The sequence below is a fragment of the Balaenoptera ricei genome, chromosome 10 (assembly GCF_028023285.1).
Source record: "Balaenoptera ricei isolate mBalRic1 chromosome 10, mBalRic1.hap2, whole genome shotgun sequence".
Lineage (NCBI taxonomy): Eukaryota > Metazoa > Chordata > Mammalia > Artiodactyla > Balaenopteridae > Balaenoptera > Balaenoptera ricei.
In genome coordinates, this window is record NC_082648.1 from 32,411,682 (window position 1) to 32,432,396 (window position 20,715).

General features: G+C 34.7%; 1 protein-coding gene across 4 annotated transcripts in view; it reads right to left on the minus strand.

Annotated features, from left to right (window-relative positions):
* Positions 1-20,715, minus strand: part of ABCD2 (ATP binding cassette subfamily D member 2) — an 87,901-nt gene that overhangs the window by 17,823 nt on the left and 49,363 nt on the right. For all 4 annotated transcript variants that reach the window (XM_059934551.1, XM_059934549.1, XM_059934548.1 and 1 more), the window contains 2 exons: positions 16,111-16,256; positions 5,943-6,027 (listed from right to left, as the gene is read on the minus strand). In XM_059934551.1, coding sequence (XP_059790534.1) covers positions 5,943-6,027; positions 16,111-16,256 — 231 coding nt within the window. The remainder of the gene's footprint in view (positions 1-5,942; positions 6,028-16,110; positions 16,257-20,715) is intronic.

Genomic DNA, 20,715 nt, shown 5'->3' on the forward strand with positions numbered 1-20,715 from the left:
AAACGGAGCTGAAGGAATCAGGCTCTCTGAATTCAGACTATACTACAAAGCTACAGTAATCAAAACAGTATGGTACTGGCACAAAAATAGAACTATAGATCTATGGAACAGGATAGAAAGCCCAAAGATAAACACACGCACATATGGTCACCTTATCTTTGAGAAAAGAGGCAAGAATATAAAATGGAGAAAAGACAGCCTCTTCAATAAGTGGTGCTGGGAAAACTGGAAAACCAAATGTAAAAGAATGAAATTAGAACACTCCCTAACACCATACCCAAAAATAAACTCAAAATGGATTAAAGACCTAAATGTAAGGCCAGACACTGTAAAACTCTGAGAGGAAAACATAGGCAGAACACTCTATGACATAAATCACAGCAAGATCCTTTTTGACCCACCTCCTAGAGAAATGGAAATAAAAACAAAAATAAACAAATGGGACCTAAGTAAACTTAAAAGCTTTTGCATAGCGAAGGAAAGCATAAACATGACAAAAAGACAACCCTCAGAATGGGAGAAAATATTTGCAAACAAAGCAACTGACAAAGGATTAATCTCCAAAATATACAAGCAGCTAATGCAGCTCAATATCAAAACAACAAACAACCCCATCCAAAAATGGGCAGAAGACCTAAATAGACATTTCTCCAAAGAAGATATACAGATTGCTAACAAACACATGAAAGAATGCTCACCATCACTAATCATTAGGGAAATGCAAAATCAAAATTACAATGATGTATCACCTTACGACGGTCAGAACGGCCATCATCAAAAAATCTACAAACAATAAGTGCTGGAGAGGGTATGGAGAAAAGGGAACCCTCTTGCACTTTTGGTGGGAATGTAAATTGATACAGCCACTATGGAGAACAGTATGGAGTTCCTTAAAAAACTAAAAATAGTACTACCATAAGACCCTGCAATACCACTACTGGGCATATACCCTGAGAAAACCATAATTCAAAAAGAGTTATGTACCACAATGTTCATTGCAGCACTATTTACAATAGCCATGACATGGAAGCAATCTAAGTGTCCATTGACAGATGAATGGTTAAAGAAGATGTACCACATATATACAATGGAATATTACTCAGCCATAAAAAGAAATGAAATTGAGTTATTTGTAGCAAGGTGGATGGACCTAGAGTCTGTCATACAGAGTGAAGTAAGTCACAAAGAGAAAAACAAGTACTGTATGCTAACACATATATATGGAGTCTAAGAAAAAAAAAAAGGTTCTGACATACCTAAGGGCAGGACAGGAATAAAGATGCAGATGTAGAGAATGGACTTGAGGACACAGGCAAGGGGAAGGGTAAGCTGGGACGAAGTGAGAGAGTGGTATGGACATATATACATTACCAACTGTAAAATAGCTAGCTAGTGGGAAGCAGCCACATAGCACAGGGAGATCAGCTCGGTGCTTTGTGTCCACCTAGAGGGGTGGGATAGGGAGGGTGGGAAGGAGATGCAAGAGAGAGGGGATACGGGGATATATGTATACATATAACTGATTCACTTTGTTATACAGCAGAAACTAGCACAACATTGTAAAGAATTATACTCCAATAAAGTTGTTAAAAAAAAAGTACCCCCCCAAAATAAAAATAATAAAAATAGTAATCCTTTCAAAAAAATTAAAATCCTCTCAAAAAGAGTATACAATTTTGATACTTAATACTCCTTGCCAAAGTTCTCCATTTTAGTTAGCGCAAGTGTTCCACATTACAACTCAAATCTTGTTATTAATCCTTTGAGAATGAGGAGAGGCACTTTCTCATTATTATACGTTTCCTTCACTCGATTTTTAAAAAATTTTACTTTTTAAAAAAATTTATTTATTTAATTTATTTATTTTTGGGTGCATTGGGTGTTTGTTGCTGTGTGTGGGCTTTCTCTAGTTGTGGCGACCTGGGGCTACTCTTCGTTGCAGTGTGCGGGCTTCTCATTGCAGTGGCTTCTTTCATTGTGGAGCACAGGCTCTAGGCATGCAGGATTCAGTAGTTGTGGCTTGCAGGCTCTAGAGGGCAGGCTCAGTAGTTGTAGTGCACGGGCTTAGTTGCTCCACAGCATGTGGGATCTTCCCACACCAGGGCTCGAACCTGTGTCCCCTGCATTGGCAGGTGGATTCTTAACCACTGTGCCACCAGGGAAGCCCTATTTTTACTTTTTGTTGAAGTATAGTTGATTTTCAATGTTGTGTTGATCATTGCTGTACAGCAAAGTGATTCAGATACACACACACACACACACACACACACACACACACACACACTTTTTTTTTCCCTTCCTCAGCCATGCTGCGTAGCATGTGGGATCTTAGTTCCTTGACCAGGGATTGAACCTGCACCCCCTGCATTGGAAGCATGGAGTCTTAACCACTGGACTGCCAGGGAAGTCCCTATACATTCTTTTTTGATATTCTTTTTCATTATGGTTTATCACAGGATATTGAATATAGTTCTCTGTACTATATAGTAGGAACTTGTTGTTTATCCATTCTATATATAAAGCTTACATCTGCTAACCCCAACTTCCCACTCCATCCCTCCCCCAAGCCCCTCCCCCTTGGCAACTACCAGTCTGTTCTTTCTGTCTATGAGTCTGTTTCCATTTCATAGAGGAGTTCATTTGTGTGATATTTTAGATTTCACATATAAATGACATCATATGGTATTTGTCTTTCTCTTTCTGACTTACTTCCCTTAGTATGGTAATCTCTAGTTGCATCCATGTCGCTGTGAATGGCATTATTTCATTCTTTTTTATGGCTGAGTAGTAGTCCATTGTATATATGTACCACATCTTCTTAATCCATTCATCTGTTGATGGACATTTAGGTTGTTTCCATGTCTTGGCTATTGTGAATAGTGCTGCTATGAACATAGGGGCTCATGTATCTTTTTGAATTATAGTTTTGTCCAGATATATGCCCAGGAGTGGGATTGCTGAATCATATGGTAATTCTATTTTTAGTTTTCTGAGGAACCTCCATACTGTTTTCCACAGTGGCTGCACCAACTTACATTCCCACCAACAGTGCAGGTCCTTCACTGGATTTAGCATTTCTATTTCATTTTATTTTTTTTCCAATAAATTCTGCTTTTCAACCTGCTCATCTTCCCTCATCTTTCTGTGAAGCACTAAATTCTTTCCACTGTTATAACTTTATTTTCATTCAGTATCACATTATATCCAAAATATTTTAGATACAAAAGTTTCAAATATTTAGTTTAAGTTATATGTACTTAAAATCTCTTTAGGTTAGCATCTTTTATTAATGCCTGTTGTTTTTTCTTACAGAGCTTATCTTATTAACACACTGACATAGTGAGAAATTTATGATCATACCTTACATTACATCATATTACATTTCACCAATTATGCTAGGGATCATATTACTGAGTATTTATGGACGAGGCTCAAACAGATTCAGGGTAATAGTGGGTAACAGCTGGTCATAAACGTCACACTGTAAAGTTTACTCTTGAATCTCACCAAATCATCTCAAAAAGGTCATTCCAAAATGCACTTCACTAAAAATTCTGAGTTCACAAATTTTGGTTCATACTTCTTTAGCTTGCCATATTCTTGAACTAACCGTGTCATTATTACAAATACCATGTTATTACACAATATTTTTTCATTAATAAAATCCAGGTATAACACAAAAATAATACATATTTGTATGATTTAATTTATTTGAAATTGTAGAACAGGAGAAGTAATTTATCAGGATAGAAATCAGAACAGAAATTGTCTATGGAGAGATTTGACTGGAAAGGGGCATGAGAGACTTTCTATGGTGATGGAAACATTCTTTATGTTAATTGGGATATTGGTTACATAATGTATATACATTTGTCAAAAGTCATAGAATTGTATACTTAAATACATTTATGTATGTGGTACATAAATTTATAATAATAATAACACTAATGATAATACTAATAAATAAACCCTGGCTAGCTATTACATAATAGTACACATAATAGCATACAAAATAAAAAGAGGGATATAGGGAATTCCCTGGCAGTCCAGTGGTTAGGACTCTGTGCTTTCACTGCCACGGGCCTGGATTCGATCCTTGGTCAGGGAACTAAGATCCTTCAAGCCGTGTGGTGTGGCCAAAAAAAAAGAAGAGGGATATATAAACTGCAATATGCTTTATGAAAGTAGTTACATTAAAAAATAACAACCAACTTTTGTATACCAAAATAGAGAAAAAAATTATACCAAAATTTTATGTTACAGGTAGTGAGACAACAGATTTTTTCTTATTTTTACTTATCTAATTTTCTACTTTTATAATATAAACATATAATTATATTTAATAAAGTTGTTTAAATTATTTTTTTAATGATAAATATTTTGTGTTATATTCTCACCAAAAAGGCTGAACCTAAATATAATCAAGCTTTTAGCTCTAATTTCCAGTTTACAAGACAAATAGGAGACTGAGGAAAGAGGTAAAGGGATCTCATGAGGAAGCAATCAGATCAATCTAGAAAGGACAACATTCTTACAGGACAACTGACCCAGTTTCTTTAACAAGTCAATGGCATAAAAGATGGGGGAAGGGGACAGAGGCAGGGAGAAGAAGAGACTCTTTAAATTAAAAAATAATTAAGAGATATATAACAACAAAATTCAGTATATAAAATTTGTTTGGATCTTGGTTTGAACAAACCAAGCATAAAAAGATATTTTTGAGACAATCAGGGAAAATGAATATGAACCAGGTATTACATGATTTTAAATGATTATTATCAAATTTTTAGTTATGATTATGATATATTATGTAAGAAAATATCCTAATATTTCAGAGATTGATGCCAAAGTATTTAATGAAAAAATTCCATGATTTTGGATTTGCTTTAAAATGCTTCATAAATAAAAAATAGATAAATCAAGTGCTGTATTAAATCAGTGTGATAAGAATATGGGATTCATCTTACAATTTTCTCTCTTAGATGAAGTTTTAATGGTTTTTCCATAATAAAAGATTTTTTAAAAATTGGTAGCCAACTTGTTGCTAAGTGTTTAATGAGGCTTACTTGATAATTTTTTTGTGTGTGGTCTTTATCAGCTTTTAAAAGTTCCCTATGAAGGTATTATTGCTTCCACTGCAGCTTCTTCAAGAGTATGGCATATGCCCCAGCTTATGGTCTGTTCAGGCATTCATGCACATAACTCTTGGGCTTTTTTGCCCAAGATATAAGTGTTAAAAGTGAGTAACAACTCAGGTTCTCATTGCCAGAGGCTTAACGTAAAAAAAAAGGGAATTTATTTTTCACAGAAGAATAGGACAAAAAAGAGAAACAAATTAGAATAGCTTTAATATTTCTTTCCAATGTCTTATGTTTGGTACCTTGAATTCAAAAGGCTATGAAGCTGGTTGCAAATAGAAAAGTTTTATCAAGAGAAATTTTTTCCTGCATCTCTTTATTTCTGACTCCATTAAGACTTAGGCTGGCTGGTTCCTTTTTCCATTGGATATGCCTCTGATTTTCAAGGAGGAGAGCACTACTAAGTTTTATAGGCTACTGAGTGGTTAGAAAGTTAATTTAGTTTGAATTTAATAATTTAATTGAGAAGTATTACTGAATGTCTACCTCCTGTGTTCACAACAGTATAACAGTGGTTATGTATTCTTCACATTTTAAAATTAGTAATAATCCTACTTTCAAACTTAGGACATATAAAAATTTAATTTTGTCATCTAACATTACTCAACATAAAAAAAATTTTAAAAATACTTGGAGATTTCTGTCACATTAAAAAAATAACTTAGGAAATTAAAAAACTGTAAATTCTAAGCACTAGTTTTTCAGAAAAATATTTTCAGGCTAAAGATGAGGGCACGGAATCCTAGCCAAACATTTTTTGGTTACAACAATGGAATAGTCATTACTTGAGTATAATATACTTACCTATGATAAAACATGCGAGCCATGCCCATTCTTTGCTTTTCCCCTCCTGACAGGACATCTTTCCAGTCCATAACAGCATCCCATCCTTTAAAATATATATAAGTATATATTTTATAAGGCATCTTTTAACTAAAGAGAGCATATTTTACAGTTTTTATCCAGACAAGTGATTCCTAGCAAGTTTAAGTTATTAACACAAAGAACCTGATATATCTCAGAAATGCTTGGATAAGCTAGAGAGCCTTATTTTTAAGCATTTTATTTTAGATTTGATATTTTTTACCAGTAATAATTACTTACATTGACAAAATGTCTTCTAAGAATTCCAAATACTGACAGTCTGAAAATGTGTTTGTTTCTGAATATCTCCAAAGAGTTGATAGACTTAATTTGGAGAGTGGTGGGAGAAAAGATCAACAGATTTGCATAGGCTTATTGCAAAGTCTACAAAGGGTATGACAGGAGCTAACTTAAATGGTTTCCATCTGCCTGGCACTTTATATGAGTTTTCTCATTATATATTTCACAACCTTATTAGGTAGCTATTATTAGTTTTATTTTATAGGTCCATAAGCTGAAATTCATGGAGAAATTGATATATCAAATTTTACACAGCTATATATTAGAGTTAGGATTTATATGCAGGTCTATTTATATGCAGGACTTTCTGTTGGCTATTTATTCAAAAAGCAAGCCTTCTATTTTTTAAAAAAATAGGTTAGGTCAATACATACTGATATAGAAACGTACCTAGAATATTTTTTACATGGAAAACCAAATTGCAGAATTTTGTGTGTGTTTGTATACAGTTGACCCTTGAACAACACAGACTGAACTGTGAAATACATGTATTAAACATGTATTTTTTTCAATAGTAAATACTACAGTACTATACAATTTGCAGTTGGTTTAATCCGCAAATGCAGAACGGCAGATATGGAGGAACCTTGGTTAGAGACAGCCTACTATAAGTTATATGCAGATTTTTGATTGCAGATTTTTCGATTGCCTGCTAAAACTTTTGAGTTTAGTGGAACAAAGGACATGATTTATTTAAATATGTAAAATTAAAGTTTCCTTTGACTCAAATACTTTTCTCTTTTGCCTTCTCAGTTGGCAGGGGGAAAATTTTTTAAGCCCAGAACACTTCTCTACTGTATAGCAATCTGAATCTATTTTTCAAATCCTCACTTATGTTTCATAAATGCTATACAATTAAGTCATAGAGAAAATTTTCTTTCTACAATTTTCACTAGAAGCAAGAACACATATACATATATAAATTATGATTGCATTTCTGTAAATAAACACACATACACAACCTCTCTGGGAATAGAATTATGAGACTTTTACTTTCTAAGCTATACATTTTTATAATATTTGAAAATTTTATTATTTTAAAATTATTTTTATGGCTTTTCTTAATTTTGTAATAAGAAAAAAACGTTACTTAGAAACAAAACCATGCGGCCTATTAGGAAGACAGCCATATCAAGTATTTTTCTGAAGTGGGAATATCATAAAATGGAGCAGACTAGGCAAAGCCTGATTTTCAAAGAGGAAAATGACTGTCAAAACTTCACATACACACCACACACACACACACGACATTTCCAAATCCCAAAGTATTCAAGGCTTAATTTTTCCATTTGGAAAAATATCCAGGCTCTTTGCTTTCTTTATTCTTCCTCAGCTGAATTTTCATCTTTATTAAAATTTCTAAATAAACTTGGTCAAAGGGAAAGGAAATAAGAAGTAGAGTTTCATTGTTTCTTGTGCCCTGGATTGAAAATAAGATTTTCCCTGTTTCCCAATGATACTCCCCAGTAGGGACCAGTGTTCATTCTTGGGCAAACTTCCAGGAATTTTCTATCTATTTAAAAACATAATTTTATATTAGGAAAAAATCTCTAAATGCCATGTGGTTCAAAGTTCTTGCTTCTAGTGAAAACTGTTGAAATAAAATTTTCTCTATGACTTAACTTTATAGCATTTATGAAACATAAGTGAGGATTTGACAAATAGGTTCAGGTGCTACACAGTGGAGAAAAATTCTGGGCTTAAAAAAATTTCCCCCCTCAACTGAGAATGCACAAGACAAAAGTATTTGGGTCAAAGGAAGCTTTAATATTATGTATTTAAATAAATCATGTCCTTTGTTCCACTAAACCCAAAAGTATTAGTAGGCAATATTTCATGATCAGAGAACATATAAATCAAAACTCTGAGTCATAATATCATCTCTGATGTTGAAATAGTGAGAATAAATTAGCTAAGAAGTGAACAGTTTTCCTGCTTCCTAAAGATGAACAAACTGCTTTAGTTCACGTCTATTCATTAACACTTCTACTCCTTTCTATTTTGTAATCTCTTTGATGGAATAAAACATAGTTTTAAAATCCATCTTTTACTAAAGCCAAGAATATCTCTAAGCAAAGTATTAGCTAATCTTACTAGAACTTCAGCAGGCTTCTTCCAGAGTAAGTGATGTCCTTGCAAATTTAAATGCTTTCCTGCTTTGCTTTAAAACACGTTTCATGTTTTAAGGACTAGGCAAGTAAAGTGGGTTTCCTTAGCATTTTTTTTTTTATGTGTAAGGATATAGCAAGTCTTATTAGCATCTAAGAAGCTAAGATAGCATAGAGCAGTGGCATAGCCTAATATAGAATATTGACTTTCAAGTCCCATCTGTGTTTGAATCCCTGTCCCACGACTTGCTGAGGGCCCTGGGGAAACTACTAAACTTCTGAATTTCATCTGTAAAAGGGAGTTGGTAAAACCCACATCACCAGGCAGTCACAAATATTAAACAGGATGACACTGTAAATTGCTTAATATGTTATATTCTGCAGAGTAAGTACTCAATAAACCATAACAATTACTATTACATTATTAAGGAAAATTCTGAAAAACAGTTCCAGAATTTCTTTTGACTTCTAAAAGGATAGAATATCTCATGTTTATTATAAATTTCTATTCAGATTGTTCGATTTCAAACTTACCCAAAATTAACAGGCAGCTATTATTCAGCCACAGTGTTTTAAAACTGGGGAAAAGTTCACCATATGAAACAAAAAGAAAACCTGCTTTCTATATTTATAGCACTTATGAATTATGTTATTATAAACACAATAAAATAAATAGAATAATGCCTCTTTTGCCTAACTCATTTGCTTATTGTAAGGATCAATAAAATAATACATGTGAACTTTCTATATAAAATATCAAGTACCATCACACAAAGACAAAATATCATGGTATCAATATCAACTAGTTCTATTACCTTTAGCAACTGATTCTTGCACATTTACTATGTGCCACTGTTTTAAATACTTTACATACAGTCTAACTTAATCTTCACAGAATCTTTATAAGGTAGATATTTATCCCCACTTTACAGGTGAAGATACAGAGAACAGAGCTATTTAAGATTTTTTTTTTCAACATCTTTATTAGAGTATAATTGCTTTACAATGTGTTAGTTTCTGCTGTTTAAGAAAGTGAATCAGCTATACGTATACGTATATCTCCATATCTCCTCCTTCTTGTGTCTCCCTCCCAGCCTCCCTATCCCACCCCTCTAGATGGACACAAAGCAGTGAGCTGATCTCACTGGGCTATGTGGCTACTTCTCACTAGCTATCTATTTTACATTTGGTAGTGTATATATGTCCATGCCACTCTCTAACTTCATCCCAGCTTACCCTTCCCCCTCCCCGTGTCCTCAAGTCCATTCTCTACATCTGCGTCTTTATTCCTGTCTGGCCCCTAGGTTCTTCAGAACCAATTTATATATGTGTTAGCATATGGTATTTGTTTTTCTCTTTCTGACTTACTTCACTATGTATGACAGTTTGTAGGTCTATCCACCTCACTACAAATAACTCAATTTCGTTTCTTTTTATGGCTGAGTAATATTCCATTGTATATATGTGTCACATCTTCTTTATCCATTCATCTGTTGATGGACAATTAGGTTGCTTCCATGTCCTGGCTATCATAAATAGTGATGCTATGAACGTTGTGGTACATGACTCTTTCTGAATTATGGTTTTCTCAGGGTATATGCCCAGTAGTGGGATTGCTGGGTCATATGGTAGCTCTATTTTTAGTTTTTTAAGGAACCTACATACTGTTCTCCATAGTGGCTGTATCAAGTTACATTCCCACCAACAGTGCAAGAGGGTTCCCTTTTCTCCACACCCTCTCCAGCATTTACTGTTTATAGATTTTTTGATGATGGCCATTCTGACGAGTGTGAGGTGATACCTTATTGGAGTTTTGATTTGCATTTATCTAATGATTAGTGATGCTGAGCATCTATTCATGTGTTTGTTGGCAAACTGTATGTCTTCTTTAGAGAAATGTCTATTTGGGTATTCTGCCCATTTTTGGATTGGTTTGTTTATTTTTGATATTGACTGCATGAGCTGCTTGTATATTTTGGAGATTAATCCTTTGTCAGTTGCTTCATTTGCAAATATTTTCTCCCATTCTGAGGGTTGTCTTTTCGTCATGTTTATGGTTTCCTTTGCTGTGCAAAAGCTTTTAAGTTTCATTAGGTCCCATTTATTTATTTTTGTTTTTATTTCCATTTCTCTAGGAGGTGGGTCAAAAAAATCTTGCTGTGATTTATGTCATAGAGAGTTCTGCCTATGTTTACCTCTAAGAGTTTCATAGTGTCTGGTCTTACATTTAGGTCTTTAATCCATTTTGAGTTTATTTTTGTGTATGGTGTTAGGGAGTGTTCTAATTTCATTCTTTTACATGTAACTGTCCAGTATTCCCAGCACCACTTATTTAAGAGGCTGTCTTTTCTCCATTGGATATTCTTGCCTCCTTTATCAAAGATAAGGTGACCATATGAGTGTGGGTTTATCTCTGGGCTTTCTATCCTGTTCCATTAATCTATATTTCTATTTTTCTGCCAGCACCATACTGTCTTGATTACTGTAGATTTGTAGTATAGTCTAAAATCAGGGAGCCTGATTCCCCCAGCTCCATTTTTCTTTCTCACGATTGCTTTGGCTATTTGGGGTCTTTTGTGTTTCCATAAAATTGTGAATTTTTTTGTTCTAGTTCTGTAAAAAATGCCATTGGTAATTTGATAGGGACTGCACTGAATCTGTAGATTGCTTTGGGTAGTATAGTCATTTTCACAATGTTGATTCTTCCAAACCAAGAACATGGTGTATCTCGGTAGTATAGTCATTCTCACAATGTTGATTCTTCCAAACCAAGAACATGGTGTATCTCTCCACCTGTTTGTATCATCTTTAATTTCTTTCCTCAGTGTCTTATAGTTTTTTGCATACAGGTCTTTTGTCTCCTTAGGTAGGTTTATTCCTAGGTATTTTATTCTATTTGTTGCAGTGGTAAATGGGAGTGTTTCCTTAATTTCTCTTTCAGATTTTTCATCATTAGTATATAGGAATGCAAGAGATTTCTGTGCATTAATTTTGTATCCTGCTACTTTACCAAATTCATTGATAAGTCCTAGTGGTTTTCTGGTAGCATCTTTAGGATTCTCTATGTATAGTATCATGTCATCTGCAAACAGTGACAGTTTTACTTCTTCTTTTCCGATTTGGATTCCTTTTATTTCTTTTTCTTCTCTGATTGCTGTGGCTAAAACTTCTAAAACTATTCTGAATAATAGTGGTGAGAATGGGCAACCTTGTCTTGTTCCTGATCTTAGTGCAAATGGTTTCAGTTTTTCACCATTGGGAATGATGTTTGCTGTGGGTTTGTCATATATGGCCTTTATTATGTTGATGTAAATTCCCTCTATGTCTACTTTTTGGAGGGTTTTTATCATAAATGGGTGTTGAATTTTGTCAAAAGCTTTTTTTTCATCTATTGAGATAATCATATAGTTTTTCTCCTTCAATTTGTTAATATGGTGTATCACATTGATTGATTTGCGTATATTGAAGAATCCTTGCATTCCTGGAATAAACCCCACTTGATCATGGTGTATGATCCTTTTAATGTGCTGTTGGATTCTGTTTGCTAGTATCTTGCTGAGAATTTGCATCTATGTTCATCAGTGATATTGGCCTGTAGTTTTCTTTTTTTGTGACATGTTTGTCTGGTTTTGGTATCAGGGTGATGGTGGCCTCATAGAATGAGTTGGAAGTGTTCCTCCCTCTGCTATATCTTAGAAAAGTTTAAGGATCGGTGTTAGCTCTTTTGTAAGTGTTTGATAGAATTCACCTGTGAAGCCATCTGGTCCTGGACTTTTGTTTGTTGGAAGATTTTTTTTTTAATTTAATTTTATTTATTTTTTTATATAGCAGGTTCTTATCATTTATCTATTTTATACATATTAATGTATGTATGTCAATCCCAATCTCCCAATTCACACACCATCCCCACCCACCACTTTCTCCCTGTGGTGTCCATATGTGTTGGAAGATATTTAATCACAATTTCAATTTCAGTGCTTGTGATTGGTCTGTTTATATTTTGTATTTCTTTTTGGTTCAGTCTTGGAAGGTTGTGCTTTTCTAAGAATTTGTCCATTTCTTCCAGGTTGTCCATTTTATTGGCATATAGTTGCTTGTAGTAATCTCTCATGATCCATTGTATTTCTGCAGTGTCAGTTGTTACTTCTCTTTTTTCATTTCCAATTCTGTTAATTTGAGTCTTATCCCTCTTTTTCTTGATGAGTCTGGCTAATGGTTTATCAGTTTTGTTTATCTTCTCCAAGAACCAGCTTTTAGTTTTATTGATCTTTGATACTGTTTCTTTCATTTCTTTCTCATTTATTTCTGATCTGATGTGTATGATTTCTTTCCTCCTGCTAACTTGGGGGTTTTTTGTTCTTCTTTCTCTAATTGCTTTAGGTGTAAGGTTAGGTTGTATATTTCAGATGTTTCTTGTTTCTTGAGGTAGGATTGTATTGCTATAAACTTCCCTCTTAGAACTGCTTTTGCTGCAACCCATAGCTTTTGGGCCGTCGTGTTTTCATTGTCATTTGTTTCTAGGTATTTTTTGATTTCCTCTTTGATTTCTTCAGTGACCTCTTGGTTATTTAGTAGTGCATTGTTTAGCCTCCATATGTTTGTATTTTTGACAGTTTTTTTCCTGTAATTGATGTCTAGTCTCATAGTGTTGTGGTCAGAAAAATATTTGTTATGATTTCAATTTTCTTAAATTTACCAAGGCTTGATTTGTGACCCAAGATATGATGTATCCTGGAGAATGTTCCATGAGCACTTGAGAAGAAAGTGTATTCTGTTGTTTTGGATGGGATGTCCTATAAATATCAATTAAGTCCATCTTGTTTAATGTGTCATTTAAAGCTTATGTTTCCTTATTTATTTTCATTTTGGATGATCTGTCCATAGGTGAAAGTGGGGTATCAAAGTCCCCTACTATTATTGTGTTACTGTCAATTTCCCCTTTTATAGCTGTTAGCATTTGCCTTATATATTGAGGTTCTCCTATGTTGGGTGCATTAATATTTACAATTGTTATATTCTTCTTGGATTGATCCCTTGATCATTATGAGGTGTCCTTCTTTCTCTCTTGTCTTTATTTTAAAGTCTTTTTTGTCTGTTACGAGAATTGCTACTCCAGCTTTCTTTTGGTTTCCATTTGCATGGAATATCTCTTTCCGTCCCCTCAGTTTCAGTCTGTATGTGTCCCTAGGTCTCAAGTGGGTCTCTTGTACACAGCATATATACGGGTTTTGTTTTTGTTTCCATTCAACCAGTCTATGTCTTTTGGTTGGAGCATTTAATCCATTTACATTTAAGGTAGTTATCGATATGTATGTCCCTATTACCATTTTCTTAATTGTTTTGGGTTGGTTTTTGTAGGTCTTTTCCTTCTCTTGTGTTTCCTGCCTAGAGAATTTCCTTTAGCATTTGTTGTATAGCTGGTTTGGTGGTGCTGAATTCTCTTAGCTTTTGCTTGCCTGTAAAGCTTTTAATTCCTCCGTTGAATCTGAATGAGATCCATGCTGGGTAAAGTAATCTTGGTTGTAGGTTTTTCCCTTTCATCATTTTAAATATGTCCTGCCACTTCCTTCTGGCTTGTAGAGCTTCTGCTGAAAGATCAGCTGTTAACCTTATGGGGATTCCCTTGTATGTTATTTGTTGCTTTTCCCTTGCTGCTTTTAATATTTTTTCTTTGTATTTAATTTTTGATAGTTTGATTCATATGTGTCTTGGCGTGTTTCTCATTGGATTTATCCTGTGTGGGACTCTCTGCACTTCCTGGACTTGATTGACAATTTCCTTTCCCATATTAGGGAAGTTTTCAACTATAATCTCTTCAAATGTTTTCTGTCTCTTTTTCTCTTCTTCTTCTGGGACACATATAATTTGAATGTTGGTGCATTTAATGTTGTCCCAGAGGTCTCTGAGACTGTCCTTAATTCTTTTCGTTCTTTTGTCTTTATTCTCCTCTGCAGTAGTTATTTACACTATTTTATATTCCAAGTCACTTATCCATTCTTCTGCCTCAGTTATTCTGCTATTGATTCCTTCTAGAGAACTTTAAATTTCATTTATTGTGTTGTTTGCCATTGTTTGTTCGCTCTTTAGTTCTTCTAGGTCCTTGTTAAACGTTTCTTGTATTTTCTCCATTCTATTTCCAAGATTTTGGATCATCTTTACTATCATTACTCTGAATTCTTTTTTAGGTAGACTCCCTTTTTCCTCTTCACTTGTTTGTTCTGGTGGGTTTTTTACCTTGCTCCTTCATCTGCTGCATATTTCTCTGTCTTCTCATTTTGCTTAACTTACTGTGTTTGTGGTCTCCTTTTCACAGGCTGCAGGTTCATAGTTCCCATTGTTTTTTGTTGTCTGCCCCCAGTGGGTAAGGTTGGTTCAGTGGGTTGTGTAGGCTTCCTGGTGGAGGGGACTAGGCCTGTGTTCTGGTGATGAGGCTGCATCTTGTCTTTCTGGTGGGCAGGACTGCGTCCAGTGGTGTGCTTTGGGGTGCCTGTGAACTTATGCTTTTAGGCAGCCTCTCTGCTAATAGATGGGGTGGTGTTCCTGTCTTGCTAGTTATTTGGCATGCGGTGTCCAGCACTGGAGCTTTCTGGTCCTTGAGTAGAGCTGGGTCTTAGCGTTTATATGGAGATTTCTGGGAGTGCTTTCACTGACTGATATTAAGTGGGGCCGGGAGGTCTCTGGTGGTCCAATGTCCTGAACTCGGCTCTCCCACCTCAGAGGCTCAGGCATGACACCCAACCGGTGCACTGAGACCCTGTCAGCCACACGGCCAGGTACGTGGGGAGTTTCTTGCCTTTTGGGAAGTCTGAGGTCTTCTGCCAGCATTCAGTAGGTGTTCTGTAGGAGGTGTTCCACATGTAGATGTATTTTTGATGTATTTGTGGGGAAGAAGGTGACCTCCACGTCTTACTCCTCTGCCATCTTGAATGTCCCCCAGCTATTTAAGACTTGATTCCAGAACTCTGACTTTGAAGCTTACATTCCTAATTACTGTACTACCCTGCTTCTTTTGATAATGTTAATGGGCTAAAAAATAAAACATAAAACCCATGCAAAATTTAACCTAGAATTCTAGCTTGCTATTTCATTAGTTTTTCTAGGCTATCAAATTATATTTTTATCAAGTTATTTGAAAGTAATTTTGTTTTTTTGAAAGTAATTCTCTTTTGAGCTAATATGTATAACGGTTTTTCCTACTTTTTCAAAAGTATGTTTTATGTTGAAATACTACAGTACAGAAGTTTCTATATTTTATCTAATTCTCTATTTGTTGCTTTAGAGAAAAAAATGTATTGGTAAGACTGTGGGTCTGAAAATAAATAAGTTCTGTGATACCTACTTCTCAAATTATTACATTTAATGTAAGCTGAGAGCTTGACAGGAGAATATTTCTGTCATGAACTTTACATACATTTAGATTGACTATGGCCTCAGGGACACATGTACATTAAAATATGACCAAAAAAAAAAAAACTGTTTTCAAATGCTAGCAGCAGATTTAGTAAAAAGCTTAGTGTGCTGCATGAAATATAACATAAGCAGAAAAGAGCATGTTAATAATGGAAAAGCAACAAAAGCTGTAAACGTCATCTTTACTTGCGTGCTTATGTTCCAACAACAGCATACATTCAAATTAAACCCAAGTTTATTTGTTAAAAATTAATTTAAATACATGAAAAAACACAAATTATAGACTTTACCTCCTTCTCTTTGAACTATATGGTAGAGGTGAACATTATGTAGGATACAGTCTAGATCGTGGTCTGTATAGCCTTTATCATGCATGTCATCCACTGAATCTGGATAAATGACTTGATCCCGAAGACTTCCAAGAGACATGTACGGCCTGTAAAACACCAAGAACACAAGAATCTTAGTACAAAATCAGTTTCGTTTACTCAGTGTGACATCCTGGTGGTCTGAAAACTCCAGAGCAGACTTTAAATATCATATTCCTAGGATTATATTTATTACCTGGTGATGAGTATTTCTCAGGCGTGGCAGGATAAAACGCTGTTATATTCATGTAAAAACATATAGAGACATAGCCACAAGAAAAGTTCCTACAAGAAATACTTGGATGTTTTCAGCACAGAAATACATACTTGTTCTGTTGTATTTTATAATTGTTGCTTCTGTATTTCATCTAAAACTATTTGGGTTAAACATAAAATTTGAGGTTTTGACCCAGCAATGTGAACAAACAAAACTTAAAAAATATCATTCACAATAAGAGAAATGCAAGTTAAAACTATACTGGGTTTCTTAGCACATTGGTAGAAGTTTAAAAGCTTGACAACTCACTCAATTGGCAAGTCTATGGAAACACAAGGTACTTTCATACAATGTGAAAATGCAAAATGGTACAACCCTTTGGAGAGGATTCTACAAACCAATATATCATCTGGTCTTTGACCCACTTCTAGGAATTTATTTTAAAGATATACTTCCAAAAATACACCACCATCAACAAAAAAATGTGTAAAGTTATCCATTACAGCATTCTTTGTAACTGCAAAATATTGAGAACCTAAATGCACATACAAAGGAGACTGACTGAATAAACTATAGAACCTGCACTGTGCAGCTATAAAACAGGATGTGGAAGATCTCTATGAATTGACATAGGGTGATTTACATAATATATTGTTAAGTTGAAAAGCAAAGTGCAAAGTAGATATATAGCTGGGTTTCTCAACAGTGGTATTATGGAGATATTAAATCAGATAATTCTTTGTCACTGAGGTATATCCTGTGTATTACAGGATGTTTAGCAGAACACTTGATCTCTATGCTCCAGATGCTACTAGCATCCACTGCAGCAGTGACAAAAAAAAAAAAGTCTCCAAATATTATTTTGTCCCTTTAGGGGACAAAACCATCCCCATTTGATAGAACCACTAATATGTAGTATACCACTTCTATGTAAAGTGAAAGCAAAATAAGAAAATATACATCTGTCTGCTTATATTTACAAAAGGAAACAGTAAACCAGAAACTAATGAAATCAGTTACCTATAGGAGATGGGAGGAACAAGGCAGAATAGATAAGGGAGGGAAAGACCTCTTTAAGAATACTTTCTATATAGTTTTTACTCTTAGAATCATGTTAAAGTGTTATTATTTTTTTAAAAATTTAACCAGTAACACGAAGGAAGAAACCCTAAAATTGAATACAAACAGAAACAAATTAACTGAAAAGTATATCAAATGAATAACATAACCACATAAAACAGGGAGGAGGGACTGATCCAAGTAACTTTCAAATTTGGTTACATAATTTCAGTTGAAAACCAAAAGAACCACAAAGAAACCTTAAAACTAATTGTTCATGTTTCTTGTTGCTATAGGTGTAGCAATTCTGAAACTATGTTGTAGGATTGACCAAGTAAGTAAACATTTTAATAACGTTAGGAGGTAAGGTTCTCACTGTGGAAGAAGGAAGATACAAATATGAAATGTGGGAAGGGGAGAAAAATATACTGTAATGTTTAATTTGAATTAGAGTATCAGCATGAATTCATAATTTTTTGAACAAAAATCTATTTCCTCGTTCTGTGTACATTTGCTGCATCCTGATACTATCCTTTGAGAAGGTCACAACAGCATTTAGGAAGTATAGAGGGTTGAATTGTGGACCTCAAAGATATGTCCAAGTCCTAACCCCTATTATTTGTGAATGTGACCTTATTTAGAAAAAAAAAAAAAGGTGTTTGCAGATGTAATTAAGTTAAGGATCTTGAGATAAGATTATCCTGGATTAACCAGATGGGTCTTAAATCCAATAAATACCTTTAAAGAAGAGGAAAAACACAGGGAGGAAAGTCATGTGAAGACAGAGGCAGAGATTGGAGTTATGCTGTCACAAGCCAAGGAACGCCGGGCACCACTGGAAGCTGGAAGAGGTAAGAAAAAATTCTCCCCTTGAGCTTCCAGAAGGAGGGTGACCCTGCCAACACCTTGATTTTGGATTCCTGGCCTCTAGATCTGTGAGAAAATAAATTTCTGTTGTTTCAGACCAGCAAGTTTTTGGTTTCAGTAGATCTCGGAAACTAATGCAGGTAGTATTATTGCAAAAAAATGTGTAAACTGTATTGTATCATTAGAAAGCTATCAGATAAACCCAAATTGTGGGACTTTATGAATATACAACAACAACAGTCCTGCACTCATTATAAATATCAATATCATAAAAAACAAAGAAAGGCTAAGGAATTCTTTCACATTAAAAGAAACTAGAGCAACATGGCAACTAAAATACAATGTATGATGATGGACTGAGAAAAACAAGTTATTATAAAGAATAGTATTATGACAATTGGAAAAATTTGAATGTGGAAAGTTGTTGGAGGAGGTAATCAAGAGGACTTCACTGCCAGTTGACCTGTGAGCTGGACCCAGGCAATCTGACGCTCCAACCCCCTTCCCTGACCTTGGAATGTATGCTCAACCCACAGTTCCCACAGCTGCCAACTATTTTCAAGGACACAGACTTGAGGGAGCAATGTGGTGTTGAGACCATATGGATGGTATACATGAGGGAACCCCATTAAAGCCTCTATATAAACTTTTAAGATTCTGGTGGATAGAAGTGGAGAGGCTCATCTTGAGGCTGCCCATGACAAGCCTCAAATGTAAATTCCCTTGCTTATTAAACCTGCCATCCACCAATCTGGAGTGGTCTGCCTCTTTCTTCTGTCTCTTCTTGCCCTCTGTGTACAAGGGCCGGTTTGAGAACCAACAAAAGTATGTTCAGATAATATTATATCAATGTTAATTTTCATGAATTTGATCATCATACTATGTCTATGTTAGAGACTATTCTTGCTCTTTGAAAATACTGTTCCTCATTGAGTAACATGGGTTTGAACTGCATGGGTCCACTTATACATGGGGTTTTTTTAATAGGAAATATTACAGTACTTCACAGTCTGTGGTTGGTTGAATCTGCAGATGTGGAACCATAGAAATAAAGGGCCGACTATAAATTATACATGATTTTCAACTGTGCTGGGGTCAGTGCCTCTAACCTCTGCATTGCTCAAGGGTCAACTGTACACCCTAAAGAAGTTAGGGGTGAAGATTTATTTACAGCAACTTACTTAAAAAAAAAAGGTGTGTGTGTGTAGAGAGAGAGAGACAATTAAAGGTTTTAAATACAAACTGTGTTTGTAGATTAATTCTCTATCTATTTTCCCATAACATGCAAATGATTTAGTTGAAGGATAGATAGCACAAAAATTTATTTTATAACAGATTTAACTAACATTTGAAAATCAAAATATTTATATTTCAATTATACATATATGCATTCATGTAATAAGGTTTGCAATGGAGTCTTTGCAAACATAAGGAATCTCTAGTCATATTTTTAAAATTGAGATATAATTCACATTATAAAATTCACCCTTTTAAAGTGTAAAATTCAATGATTTTCAGTATATTTACAAGCTCATGTAAATATCACCAGTATCTAATTCCAGAACATTTTCTTCACCCCCAAAAGAAACTCCATACCTAAGAGCAGGCACTCCTAGTTCTTCCCTCCTCCCAAGCCCTGGCAATCACTAATCTACTTTCTGTATCTGTGGATTTGCCTATTCTGGAAATTTCACATATTTTCATATGTATGGAATCACACAATATGTGGTCTTCTTTCTGTCAGCATAATATCTTCAGGTTCACCTATGTTGTAGCATGTAGCAGTATTTCATTCCTTTTAATATCTGAATTAAATTCCATTGTATGGATACACCATATTTTGTTAATCTGGATATTTCAGTTGTTTCCACTATTTGGTTATTATGAATAGTGGGCATACACCTAGTAGTGGGGCATATGGTAACTCTGTTTAACTTTTTGAGGAACTGACCAATTGTTTTCCCAAATGGCTGCACCATTTCTAGGCACTTTTCTTCTACCATGTTCCGTATGTCTTCTCCTGCTCTCTGATTTCCTTCCTTCTCCAGTCTAACCATATATTTTTTAAAAACAGAATTAGGACACAAAGTTATTTGTTTATTTCCATCATTTTAAGCATTTATATAATGTGGTATTATCTTAAATTAATATCTGGTAATAATAACAGTAGCATAAAATAGATACTGACCATCAGGACCAGTGAACAATTTTTTAGTCGGTATTCTGAGACTACTAAGAAGAAATACAAGGAAATATTGGGAGTCAGTACTTTAGCTAACTTACAAAGTGATGCCAGTTCCAACTTAACGTAAATCAGAAGTTTAGATATCCTTAGCATAAACCCCAAATATAATTCAATCCACAGAACAGCCATGATACAATAC